Source organism: Zonotrichia leucophrys, chromosome 1, assembly GCF_028769735.1.
Source record: "Zonotrichia leucophrys gambelii isolate GWCS_2022_RI chromosome 1, RI_Zleu_2.0, whole genome shotgun sequence".
Lineage (NCBI taxonomy): Eukaryota > Metazoa > Chordata > Aves > Passeriformes > Passerellidae > Zonotrichia > Zonotrichia leucophrys.
Window position 1 is genome coordinate 50,957,996 of NC_088169.1, and position 14,383 is coordinate 50,972,378.

The 14,383-nt window shown below is 39.7% G+C and overlaps 1 protein-coding gene across 5 annotated transcripts in view; it reads left to right on the forward strand.

Annotated features, from left to right (window-relative positions):
* Window positions 1–14,383, forward strand: part of KLF12 (KLF transcription factor 12) — a 241,373-nt gene that overhangs the window by 62,016 nt on the left and 164,974 nt on the right. For 2 of the 5 annotated variants that reach the window (XM_064713382.1, XM_064713389.1), the window contains exon 2: window positions 7,754–7,817. The exons of the other annotated variants lie outside the window; for them this stretch is intronic. In XM_064713382.1, the coding sequence (XP_064569452.1) occupies window positions 7,797–7,817 (21 nt within the window). In that variant the 5' untranslated portion in view covers window positions 7,754–7,796. The remainder of the gene's footprint in view (window positions 1–7,753; window positions 7,818–14,383) is intronic. 5 annotated transcript variants of the gene reach the window in all.

Below are 14,383 nucleotides of genomic sequence, written 5' to 3' on the forward strand. Positions count from 1 at the left end.
AACTTTATTTCTTAGAAGCATAGCTGAGCCTGGAAGTTGGGTTTCTTCAGTGTGTATCACAAGTTGGAATAGCATTTGCTTGGTTTTCTTTGCTCTTTTTGCCCAGCTTTAGGGTAAATTGTGGAAGCCTGTTCTTAGATGCTGTGGCTGTAGTTAGAGAGGTCAAGACCACCTCATACCTATTGCCACCTCTGCTTTGGAGGATCAAAATAGATTTGTTAAGGCAGTTTGGGTTTTTGCTAACTTATCTTGCATTTATTGACACAGTGAGGTAGAAGTTGAATATGTGGGCACTTCTGAAGTGGTGACCATCTCCAGGCTGGGGCTTGGTGGGACAAGGTGTTGACTCTTGCTGCCTGTGCAGGCCTCAGCAATATCCACACTGATTTTACTACCAACTTCTGGTGATGGGAAGTTGTGGGAACAACTTTGTTCCCTCATTTAAAGGAATTTTAATGGGCACAACTTCTCTGTTTTTGCTTATTCTTTAAGTGTCTTTGCTGTGAAAATTGGCTCAGAGTGCTTGACACTGTGATGGAGAGCTGCACGGCATTTTGTCTGCAGTGGGAATGGTGGTTACTGCCGTTTTGTAATTTCTTTTCTAACATCTTGCACAGTGTAAAAAGGGAAGACGTGCCAGGGTTAATATAAGCTACTACATAGTGTTGCATTTTCTATTCCTGCTCTGATTTCTCAATTTCTTGGTGTTCCCTCTGAAGTCAACTGTGAGGAGGATACACTTTAAAAAATTTTGAGTCGTGTAAGGGCAGTATTTGCCACCTGAGGCAGTATTGATCTGTTTCAGACATTGATGTGTTTCAGACTTTCTTGCAGGCTAAACCCTACCGGTAGCTGTGCTCACTACAGCTGGCTTGACCAAAGAGCAGATTTTGGCACAGGTGTGCAGTGAAGTTGTCGTCATTCCTTTGGTAGCATGGAGCCTTGGGGGTTCATCCACCCTCCCTCACATCAGGTAATCAGGAGGTTGCCATCACATTGAGAAACATCAGAGACATGGTCCACACAGAAATTGTATTCCTAAGTAAACTGGTTCTTAAAATCTGGTCATTTCATTTATAAGGGCATACAAGTGTGAGGCTAATTTATTCCTCTTGTGCTCTCTGGGATTCAGAACGTAAAGAAAATCCTTGTTTTGTTTTTGGAATGAGTTAGAATATAGACGATTATATTGCAACTTTGAAAAGAGAGATTAAGTACTGCTGCCTGTACCTCAGGTAAAGCTGGCTTGATTCTGGACTGCGCATAAACCTAGTTTGAGTAAAAGCATTAAACCAGAAGTGGGACAATGGGTGATAGTATCTGGTAATGCTAGTCTGTATTATGAGGGCAAAATAAGAGTAAGGAACATATAAAGTTAGGATCTTTCCTGTGCATCATCTGTTGTGTCAATCTGGTCTTGATGGAACTCTCCTGCTGCAGAGGTTGATCTTTATCCCTTCCCCCATTGTGGAGATAGGGAAAAATCACTAGCAGGTCTCTTTGCTCTTACCTTACTTGTGGCACAAGCAGTTTTCCTGTGGTTTACCTTCCTTTTGATTTAAAGTTTGACTTCATTTTTAGTACACCTAATCACATTTGTTTCATCTGAAGTCCAAACAAAATGTACAAACAGAACATATATAATCCCAATCTGAATTAGGAATAACCACTTTTAAATAGCCCTTATGAGTGTTAATCTTGAATAATCCTTATATGGAGAGTAACATATACTGTTTGCTGAAGAAAGGGGAAAAAGAAAGTCTGAACGGGAAAAGATTACTTGTTTTTTGTTAATTGCAGTTCTTTGTCAATTCAGAAATGGAGTTAGGCTTTTCATCCAAGCTTTAAAATATGTGTTGTTTTGAATGATATATTAGAAAGTATTCTTTCTGCACATTCCTTCAGAAAAATACTTTTTAAAAAAACATCATTAATTTGTGAGCAAATATGTGCATATTTTTATATACAAGTGTGTGTGTATGTATATATTAAAAAATAAAATTTTTGTAACAAGAAAAGACTCATCAAGTCCTTTGACATAGTCCACAGGCTACTATAAAGTTTTCACTCTGAGTGTTTGAACTATGTGTGAGGATAAGGTGGTGAACTGACAGACCTTGTCCCACACAGTAACATGAGCATTTCTGTGTGTCAGAGAAGCTGCCCAAAGTGATGGGTGATTGTGTTTATCACGATTTGTTTCATTTGGATCTAATGAAAAACAATGTCATTCTGTTTAAGCTAGAATTGTGAAGGGAGTATCAAGGTTTCAGAGCTATCCTTTCAAACAACTGGGTGTCGAAGTTCACTACTTTTAGAATAAGAAGTCAAGGAGTAGTATTTGACTGTGTTTTTCTCTGCTCCCTGCAATTTATTGCACTCTTCTAGATTGACCACTGATTATTACCTAAATCCAGTCATTTGAGGACTCCACTCGAACTTCTCCCGAGTTTAACTTCATCCCATTTTACGTTTAAGGTATTATCAGTGTGCACATACCCCTTCTAATTTCATTTGGGTACACTGATGCAGTAGCAAGGCTTTTTAAGTATTACTGAAAGACATCCTCTTTTTCTGAAACTTTAATGGTTGCCAAACCAGACATTTAAGTTCTAAGGAGAACAGATTGGTTTTGGAATTCATCTTGAAGATTCAGAAGGTCTGGGATTGACCCTTGGAGCTTTTCAGTTCAGAATAATTCATTAATGTCAAATAAAAGACCCTGTAAAGAATAATGTTTATTCCTCTAAGCCTCTACTGAAGGACTGTGTAAGCACTTGTTGAATGTTTAGTGTAAACCTTTTAAAGTGAGGAGCCGGAGGAACACAGCATGAAGGTTGTGTGTTCAGTTGATTTATTGTTCATCCACATTTGGCCAGCTGCATACTTTTTTTTAATGGAAACCTGTTGTCAGAGTATAGTGGTTTGGGGAAGAATACCCCAAGCATCAGGAAAGCAACACTGCTTTATGGTCAGGTAGCCAAGGATGTATTTACTTGCACTGCCATGATTGCAATGGTATTGAGACCATTCTGGTTTGGCATGGATGTGTTGGAGGCATTGCTCCTTATAGGGTCAGCAAAAACTGGGGTAGAAATTTAAGAGGAGCTCTATCACCCCCATCCCAGACTGCAGTCTTCTCAGGTGCCCTAGGGACCAAGCAGGTGGCAGGGTTGCTGCTTCTTACTTTGAATCCTGATGTGCTTTAGTACAGGTGAGTGTCTCTTCTCTCTGCTAGATGTCGTTCTTCGTGGGAGTCTGGATAAATATTTCAGTCTTTAGGAGTTCAGGAGAGCTAGGTATCATCTAGCAACAAGCATCCCACTCTCTACCTCCTGCTTCTCTTTACTTTTATTAAAGTATCTGAAAACCAGAAGTTGAAACATTAAGGTAATTTTTAGAAATATTTTGAGCAACTTTAGATATTTTTGCTATGATGTTACAGCAGAGCAACAAAGATGTTGGTGTAGGGGCTGGCATATTAAAGTCCTTGTTTGAACAGCAGCTGCAATCAAAAATTAGCAAAAACTTCAGCTGGAGACAGAATAACCCTTATGATTACAATTGTTAGGATGCATAGCAAGTGATCCTTTGGTTTTGTGAGGTCTGCAGTTACACTCAGCCTAATCTGAATGACTTTTAGGCTGTACTGCATGGTTTTCCTTGCAGCTTGTAGTGACTGCTGGTGGGACTGTGCCTTACACTGGAATTGCAAATTATTTTTTTTTTTGCAGACAGGTTTGTGGCAAAGTGTATTGGCTAGTTTCAGTGGTACAGCACTCAGTTTACAAGTATCCTGGGGACCAGACACAGGTCAGGAAAGGGGGACACTTGAAATGCAGTTGAGGAAGACTTTGGGATTTGCTCAGTACAGTGCTGGACTGTATGCCAGCATCTCCTATCCCATATCAGTTTTAAGCATCAAGAACTGTTGTGGATCTGTAGCTTATGATTAATGTATATTTTATCTGTAGCTTGTGCAAAGTGTCACTTTATGGAGATCATGAATGTTCCTGCAAGAGTCAGAAACTTAGGGAAAAAAGACAAGTGTGTGATTACTGTTGCTACAAGGGTAGCTATCCTTAACACTAGGTTGAGGATAACCTCTGTTCATTTCTGAGTAGTGCTGAAACTGAGCTTTCAGTGATCCTGCCTTCCCTGATGGCCAGGGTGGCCTTGATGAGTTTGGGAGAAGTCATGCTGGTTTTGGGGCAGTTTAGTGTGACTCAGGGCCTTTGAAAGGAGTTGCAGAAGTCAAAATACAGATCTAAGGGCTTTCCAGAAGAAAAGTGCATACTTTTAAAAACTAAAATAGATGATATAAGAAGGTGACTAGCCCCCTTGTGTCCACATAAGGAGTTTGTTTTATAGAGGGAAAAGTTAGTAAATCCTGATTCAGCAAATGACTTAACTTTGCAAATGAGTTGCTATTTTCCAAATGTATGTTCTCATACCTATCTGAATTATAAGAGTAAAAATAGCACAAGGAGTAATTTGTTAATGTATTGATGTGAGTTTGCTTTAAAATTATCAGTATGTACAAGATAAGTACAAGCGATACCAGTGTGGACTTGTGAACTACTGAACTAATGTGGGTTAATATGTTCAAAAGTGTTTTATTTGTAGAGCTACGGCTACCGCTGCACCTGTAGGGACTTCTGTTTTTCCTGAAGTATGCTCAGCATTATTGTCTTGAAACTCTTCTCATGCTCCTTAATGTGGTCCAGCAGTCTTGCTGAGGTCCACCAGGGGGTGGCTCTGCTGATTGGGGTGGCACTACCCAGGGCTTTTAATCTGATCCAGACAGGTTTTCAGAATGGACTAGGTGTAACCAACCAAATTTATTTGGTTTCTTCTTGCTGTAGAAAAAGGAATCTGATGTTTGGTGGCATTCATAAACTCCTGGGGTCCTAAAACGCTGTTTTAAGGTGAAAGTTAGGCTTGGGTAGAAGAGGACATAATTCTGTGTTGGCTACTTACATTTTATTCTTTTGGTTGAGAATGATTTGTGCTTTGCTCTATGATTACTTCAAGAACCTTTTTAACTGAAAGGTTTCAAGTCAGAAATATTGTGCAGCTGTCTCATTAGGTAGATTTTCTTCCTGATTGATGAAAATGGAAGATGTTTCTACTTGGACTTCAATGTCTGATTTCATATTCCTGATAATAGAAAGTAACATTTCACTGCAAGAGACTGGAAACCAAAGTCCAAAGCGGGTTTCATGATGGTGGCATGTGGCAGAATGGATGGGCCCTTTTTTCATAGGCATTTCAAAGACCTTTGTATGAAGTCAAAGCTTTTCAGCACTTTTGAAAATCATGGCAAACATTTGTGAAGTTACTAGTTAAATGCCATTTTCAGAGGAAAAGAGTTTCCTCTTAATCTTCTCAAAAGCAGCCTACAAGAGAAGCCCTTCCATAAAGGAGAACACCCAGTGGTGCAAAGATGTGGGCAGTTTAGTGCTTGTTAATTGTGCATACCTGAAGAGCATTAATAAGCGAACCCAGTTACTTGTCATTGCTGAAGAAGTAGCTTTTCCATGAGGAGGACCCTTGGACATGATTTAATAATGCAGAACCACAGCTGCAGCTCTGGCTGGTTGGGTGGTGGTTTGTTAGTTCTGAAACACAGACCCTGTTTGCTGTGTCACCATAGCCACCGTAACATAATAGGACTCCAGCGTTGGTGTGTAACTTGAAGCTAAGTTGTGCCGTAGGAACATGTGTGCATGAAGAGGAGAGTAATGATGAGAAAACCTGGAGAACTGGAAACAATTACAGGTCAAACTCTGTCTTCTCTCATGGAGACTCCATGAAGCTTCTGGATACATTGCATTTAATTTAAAAAAAGGAAATGGCTAAGTAATTTCCTGTACAGGTTAGGTGACCACATCGTGTAGGTCCAAGATATGGAAAATGTGGTCCAGTTGTCCCGTTTTTGGACTAGAGCACAAAGGAAAGAGCAGCTATAAACTCAAAGGCGGTTCTTCAAGTGTGCAGTTTTAAAAGAAAAAAAAAAAGGCATCTGCCACATGAAATTTTGAAGTAATCCAAATAATGCCAAGGGAGATTAAATAAGGAAAGGGAAGGAGAGTCTACAAGATGCACAAGAGAAGATGGTCTACAACAGTTAGCATGCTTGCAGTCTATGATATTCACTTAGGTCAGTGTTTGTGGTAACTTTGCAACTTTTTATAGTTCATGCAAATATTTGAAACTTACTTTCTTCTACTAAACTTAATATTTTCTTAGAGATAAAATACAAGGGCATGATGTTTAGTCAGTGTGATAATAACACAATTTATGAATGGACTATTTTTATTTTCTTAAGGGAGCTTCTTGTCTTCTTTTCTCTGTAAAAGTTTGTGTAGTATTTGGAAACCTGTCATGTTGTCGTATATACAGCAGTAATGAAATACTGGAATGTGGTTTAAAATCAGGCAGGTGATGCTCTACTAGTATTTGAAGGATGACCTTATTTTGAATGACAGAAAAATAACAGCAGATTGTTTATAGTAAATCTGACAGCAGATTTGGATTCTTGACTTCACACCATTTCCATTATTAAGAGAGACATATGTAAGTAGCATTTGCTTCCAGACACATGCACATATTCTGTCAAGGGCTTTAAGACATCCTGTCTATTATTTAAATTTTAGACGTCTGAAGATTTTTTTTCTCCCCTAAGGCTTTTTAAAAAAAGTTGGACTGCTGGGTTTGTTCATTTTCTTAAACCTGAAGGAGCCTCACAAAACATATTTGAATCTCTATATACTTTTTTTCTTTTATAGATTAACATAGAATCATAGGATGTCTTGAGTTGGAAGGGACTCAATGTTCATCTAGTTCCAACCTCCCTGCCGTGGGCAGGCATGCCACCCCTTAGGTCAGGTTGCTCAAAACCCCATCCAACCTGACCTTGAACACTTTTAGGGATGGAGCATCCACACCTTCTCTGGGCAACCTCTGCCAATGCCTCGCCATCCTCACAGTAAAGAATTTATTTCTAACATCTAATCTACATCTCTCCTCATTTCCTTTGAAACACTGTCTTATGCTATGTGCCCATGTAAAAAGTCCTCCTCCAGCTCTCTTGTAGTCCCTTTAGGTGTACTGGAAGGTGTTGTAAGGTCTCCCCAGAGCCTTCTCTTCTCCAGGCTGAGCAACCCCAACTCTTTCAGCTCCTCTTTACAGAAGGGATGCTGCAGCCCTCTGTTCTTTGTGGCCCTCATAACTAAACTGATCGTGTATCTATGGGAAACCCTGAAAGAAATACATATTCAGATTTTGTGGTGGTCTTGGACAGTTTTTTAATGTGTTGCTGTTGGGACTGTGCATAGTATTTCTGGGCAATACAGTTTGAAATATTGGTAAAGAACGCTCATCCTCTGTAGCTGCTGGAAAGTTTACCTGTACAAATGCAGGGTACTGGTACATAGTGGTACAAAGAAGACTTATTAAAGCAGTTGGGGTTTGGTGAGCTGAAATAGCAGCTCAGAAGATAAAAACACAGACCTTTGACTAAAATCATTAGTTAACAGGAAACATAAGGCTTTCTCCAATATACTTTTTTTGTTGTATTTATCCATTTTTGTTTTAAGTGCTTTTAAAATTACTGTTCTGAGCTGTGTTTTACTATGGAATAGATGTCTGTGGTTAGATTTTTTTGTATTTACATACACAATATACTTGAAAAATTACTGAACTTCTCAGAAAATACATGGATTACATGATTTAATATTTTCTTTTTCAGGATTGAAGTGGATCTAGGGACAAATGGATGACTGAATATTCATATGAAGAGGAAAGCCATAAAAGTTAGTTGACATTTTAATAGCCATATGCATTATATGTATTAATGCCAGTATCAAAAATTTACACTGTGTTATAAAACAGAATAGCTTAAATAACTGGCCTGAGCTTTGCATGCTGTATTGTCTTTGAGGCAGGGGAATACTGTAGCTAAACAGCCGTGGCTTAATGCAGTATTTGCTGACAATACCTGAATGTACAGCAGAAAATTCAGTAGTATGTTAAGGAAATAGGCAATTCCTTTGAAGCCAGGTGTTTGAGTGGGCTCACACATAGTGGTGTTCATCATTCTTCTGTGCAAAGATGAAGGGAGAATTAGAAGGATGTTGTCTTCCATTATAGCTACTGACTGTGATGCTTAATATTGTGGAGTGGCACTCAGATGCCTCATTGACAGGTGCTGTTTAAGAAGTCAAACAGGACATGATCCTTTTGAAACTTATCTTGGTGCATTGTTTTCTTGTGATACAGAGAAGGTTGTTTTGCACTGTGAGTCTTCTGTGATGATTAAAAAGGAAGAAGCTGTTGGTGGACCTCCATGACTGGCTACTGTTTTAATACACCAAGCCTTGATCTCTGCCAATCGGAGTTATTGGTGACTATGAGGGATAATCTTTTTCTGGGATGCTATGATAACCGATGCCTACCGAGGCTGTTTAAACATAGATGATGCTGCCTGTGGATTTACACCAGAGCAAATTAATTGTATTGACAACTGCAAGGTGTGGTACAGTTGGGATGCAGGGCACAGTCCAGGGGGATGCTGTGCAGCCGCTTGGCTAAATAAAGCATTCTGAAAACTCCAGTAGTCAAGGAGGGGTGTTATTGTAGGAAGCCTGTTTCCTTGAGAGCTTTTGTCAACCCCTGAATCCCAGTCAGGGGTGGAAGCTATCAAAAAACCTGCAAAAAACCCAGGTTTTGTTTTTCAAAAGCACAGTGTTAGTTCAGTACAAGAAATGTAAGTCTACAGTACTATTAACTTAGCAAAGTAGTTCAAGAAGACAGAGTCTTATTTTTCTCAGTGATAATTTGGTTTTATCAAGCTTTTAGTGGTTCAGAAGTGTTACAGTTTATGAACTACTGACCTGGATACAGAAGAGTGTAATTCCTTCTTGTGTAAACTTCTTGAGTGTTTGCAACAGAGAGTGGGCGTGCTGATTCCAGCTACCTCCAAATGCACAAGCAGCATGAGATTTGAGGGAATTATCTGTGTCTTTGAATTTTGTTTCCTGAAATAACAGCTGGCAAAACAATCTTCAGAAGCATCCATAGAACATCTGCTTTGTATGCTGCAGGTCCCAGAAAACACCTCCAGCCTCCCAGAGCCAAATTTAAACCCTGATAGAGACAAAGTGGTAGTAGTAGCTGTGCAGAAATGTACACAATTTTTTCCATGGGGTCAGGGGCCCATATGCCCACATGAGACAGCAGTTGTTGCCTGCTAAAGGCAGAGCACAGAATGTTGAGGAATTTCCCTTTGGTTTGATTGCTGACGGGACAGCGGCTGCTGCCCATACCGATGTCTGATAGCTTGGGATGGGCCAGTGTTGTGGCAGAGCAAGCGCTTCCCCGCTCAGATCTCTTGGCTATGAATAGCAGAGTGAAAAACTGATACTTTCCAAACCTTACTTGCATCGTTCCAAAGTGCAGTGATAAAATCCTGTATTTACAAGCTTGGGGAGGCACTTCACTGACAAAAAGTGTGAGAGGGTAAAAAACCAAACTAATTATCTGTAAGCCGTCTTTGGATATAATTTTTTTACAGTGGACTACTCTTGCTGTCCAGGAGCCAGCACAGAGCAGTACTACCGTAGTGTGGTAATGTTCTGTGTTGGATTGAAAAGTAACTAGGACAGGCTATGTCTTAGCTATTTGGTTTGGGAAGTGACACCAGGGCAGAAAAAGTTACGGATTTATTTCTTGAGAGGGGCTGTCATGCCCAGAGTCTGTGCAGAGGAGGGATGACTTCCAGATCAAGCAAAAGCAAAAGACTCTTGGAAGAATTTGGACTTTTTGCAGGTTTCTGTAATTGCATGAGAGCTGTATCTCTGTTATCTCTGTATTGCTGTTCCTCTCTCTGCTTTTGCTTTTCTGGTTTAACACAGTGGTGGAATGAGGAAGGAAGAACTGGAGAACAGGGTGACCTCTTTCTTGTCAAGCCACAGTTCCACTCTCTCATGCCCTTCTGATAACATCCCACAGTAATTGTGGGGAAGCTGTTCTAAATATGTGCAGATAAGGAAGGGGGTTCTGAGTTATTTCTTTACATGTATTCTGTTTGGCAGCCTTTGCAAATGTAGGGCTCTGAATCCTACTGACAGTCTTTTATATAAGGAAAGTACCGTGATTAATTCATGTCACTGAATAAGAAAAAAAATGTGGTTACATGGAGGAATTCAAAGTTCGAGGCTAAAAATTCCTTTTCTGGGAAGAAATGATTCCAGAAAGCTTAAGCAATAGAGGTGGAGAAGGCTTCTCTGTGGTCACTGTTAAGATCAGTTGATAAAGTACTGGCTCCAATAGGGAAGAGATTGGATTTCAGCCAGCACCTTGCCTTAGCTTTTTGTCTTATTGCTCCTCTACTAATCTAGTTTTGAAAGATTTTCACTGCTGACATGAAAATGTTGGTGTATTGTTGGGAGTGAAAACAGCCTGTATTGCATTGACTGTATGTTATATTGGGATACTTAAGGTCTTCTTTGGTCTGCCTCAAAATATATGTAAATGTGGTGTTGTATAAATAAGTGATATCTAAGCATATATGCAACTGATGAAGGAAAAGTGAGCATAATTCTTTCTGTCTCATAAAATGAGGTTAGATGAATATCTAGCAGAAAAAAGAAATATGCAAAAGTAAACCTGACAGCAAATGTGTATATTGAATACATGCAGCTTATGATACTTCTGCATTTTCCATAATACTGACAGCTGCATCCAGAGGTTAATTTGTCTGTTGAATCAGATATTTAAAGTTTGTTTTTCAGTGTACAGTGGCTGAATGGGGGCGTAGGGGAGTGAGACTTGGGTAGGAGCTGGCAAGGAAATGTGTAACTGACAAAAACTGTAGCTCAAAGGTTCTGGACAAAATAAAGGTCCAGACTTCAGGTAAAAAGGACTGAAAGAAGTTCAGAGAGCAAAACTAAAGGGGAAAAAGAGATTGTTCAGATTGGAAAAGCACAGATCTGGGTTGATCTTAATGAGTGGCCATGGGTGCAATCACCACTCACACTGTGGTTTCATGAACAGCCTCTAGAAATAACACTGGGCAGTTCAGTTGATCAAGTTTAATGATGTTCTGAGTTATTCAATGCTGGAAAAGTGATGAACAACACTGAGTTTAATGGCATAAGGATGACTCCTAATTTTCTGTCACGTCTTCAAAAAGCTGAAACCAAACCAACCAAGAGCAAACTTTAGCTCAGCTGTTTAGAGGAAGGGACTCAAGAAGGTGTTTCTTTAACTGTTGAAAGCCCACCCCATTTCATCAACCTCCCAACCTCTTATGTGCCCTTGCCTCTCCTCCTCTGGCTCCTGCTTTGTAGCAGGGCATGGGAGGGTGCAGAACCTACTGGTTGTAGGCCTTGGGCTTCACCCCACGCTCCACTGACAGCTGGGCAAGCCCCTGGGTCATCTCATCTCACTCAGGATCTGCCCTGGTTTTGTGTGGAGTTTGGGTTCATTGGACTTCATCTTTTTGCTTTTTCATGCTTTTTAAAGTCTGGTCATGATAAAAAATGACTTTGTAAAATGTATTTGAGAAGGTTTCAAGGAAGTTTTATGGTTTATTTGCATAGCCAATATAGTGGTAACAGTGTGATGATATGTTTGGTTTTTCTTGACAGCTGTCCCCTCTGTATTGCAAACAAATGCAGTTTTTCTAGAAAGAAAGTGGCTGCTCTTAAGAAGCCTTTGTCATCTAGCATCATTCAGTGGATTCTTGGAATATAATTATGACTAGAAACATCAACTTGGTGAAATATATTAATCCAGAGGGAATTACTTTGCACTGACCATCAATCTATCTTTTGTCATGTGCTTTTCAGTTTAGATTACTCTCAGGCAAAGAGGCTGTAGTTTGATGTTTTGTCTTAATTCATTGTGATTATAAATTAGTTGAATAAAACAGTGTAACAAATGACTTCTTAAAAATGACTGATGGCCCCATTCAGCAAGGCATGGGGATGTGAAGTTCTGTTGGTTTCATCTGTTCTCTAGCATTTATCAAGATGGGTCCCTTAGCAGTTGATTTTTAATGAATATTTCACAATGTAAATAGATAGCAGGCAGTTGTCTGGAGCTCAGTCATATTCACAGGACAGATCTGCTTTTACTTGTTGTCACTGAAAAATGTAAAAGCTAATGCTTAAACTGTAGAGTGGGAGGAAAGCCTTTCCCCAAATCTAATGTTGCGGAAAGGGAGGAGCAGCAGTGATTTTCCTTCTTTTCCTGTTCCTTACATCAGCAACCACATACTGGGCTGTCTCTTGCTCCTGTCCTTTCCCACTGAGTGCTGGAGGGCTGTGCACGGTGCACACTGTAGCTCCAGGTTTGCTCACTCTAGGCTCAGCCCTACTGCCGGTGTGGTAAGGTGAATTTGGAGCTGATGCCCACAACTGAAAAATTGCTGGGGTCATTTCCAACACTGAAATTTTCCAAGGAGAAAAAGGCATTTAAGGTGGCTTGCAACAAACCACTTCAGCTTTGTGAGTTTGCATATGAACTCTTTCCTGTTTCCCTTGCATTTACAAAGTTACAGAATGATTTCTGGAAAGACCCTGGTGTTCTTGTTAGGCTTTCCTTATGAACAGCAGTGCAAAATTTTTTCTACACAGCTCATTTTCTTCATTTTTGCCAGACAGATGCTTTCATAATCTCAGTTTCTTGGTTTCTTGTTTATGGATCCTGGGTCTTGGCTACATTCCTTTCATTTCCTAACTCTTTTGGTGACACACATATGTGTAGATTATGGACAAATCATATTTAGCAGTTGGCTTGTGATCTGACCTTGTTTAAATAAAATTGGGCTATGTTTTTGAGAGTTTTGTTTTTGTATTTAGCTTCTGCCAGTGTGGATTGGGGGTAAAACATCCATGGGGTATCCTAACTATTGCTTTTAAGTTTTATCTATAAAAAATGCAGTATATTTCAGAAGTGTTATTTTATTGATTGAAGATAGCTGTGGTCTTTTTGCACTCTGACTCTTCAGAAAGGCATAGGAAGTAGGCACGGGGTGAGTTAGGCTTGCCCTGTCAGAACTTGGTCTTCTGCAAAATCTCAAGCTTTGCTCTAAAACCAATACCAATATATTCACATGTTATAAATAAGTTTGTATTCTCAAATAGTCAGAACAAAGTTGCCCAAAGGCTTTGTTCATAACTCGGAGAAAAGTCTTTGGCTCAGTAGTGGTGTGGGGGGTGTCCATCCAGTGTCTGCACAGACTTCTGCTCTGCTTGGAGCTGCTGTGGAATATTTCAGGTGTATTGGTTTTTGAATTAAAATTTTTTATTGAACATTTTTTTGAAATAGGAAGAATGGAGAATTGTATAAAAGAGGATGGCAGCAATTTTCATGTGAGGTGATGTGTGGGGGAGTACGGCAGCTCATATTATAGTGCAGTTTACAGGAAAGTAGTTTGTCTAGAATTGAAAAAATGTGATAAGAATGTGGAATATTTAAAATGATCTTTTCACAGTTCAAGTCATGAAAATTACTAAATGTCATTTTCAAGCAAAGGCAGATCCTGCTGGTATTGCCTGGATCACTTCTCCATAAAGAGATAGGTGGTGAGGATGATCTGTGGGTAGTAAATTGTGGATGTAGGTGAAAGCTGTTTAAGAGCTTGCTTCAGCACCTACTGACATAACTCACTTCTGCAGAGTGCTGTTTAAACTACTTCTGAAAGTTAATAATAACCCTTTGTGATCTTACTTAGTAAATGCATTAGCATCTATCATTTGTGTTACTTACTGCTGTTGGTGATAAGGCTTGGGGTATGGTAACTTCATCTGATTATTTAAGGTCATAGGGAGCTTTCAAATGCATCCTGTGATCACAATCCTTGTGTAAATGTTGCTTTGTTTTTTCAAGTTTGAGAGAGTTTTTTTGTCAGGTTGAGGGTTTTCTTTGGTTTTTAATTAATTTTGTGAGTGGAAAAAAAATCCAAAAAACTTCATCTTGAAAAGATCACTACTTGAAAAGATCAGCAAGAGCTGAGAGCAGAGTTAACAAAAACTAGCCTGTGAGCATAAAATAACAAATAGTTTTATAGTGTGGGCAAAGACATCCTTGGTTCCCGCTTCTGGTGTTAAAAATGTGTGGTGTGTGTTGGTGTTCCCCTACTAGGAGGAAGAGATGTGTTAAAAACAGAGTTCCTGCATTTCAGGCGGAGCAGAATCTGATACCGTGGCCTCTTGTCTCCAAAATTCATCTTGCAGGCCATATATGAAGTGGAATGGTGGAAACAGCCTAAAGATCTAGGTGAGGAGTTTTCAGGCGAGCATTTTCTCAAGCTGTAGTGGGAAGTGAGCCAAGAGTGTTGCTGCTTTAGCTTAGATCAGGAAATGCTTCCATG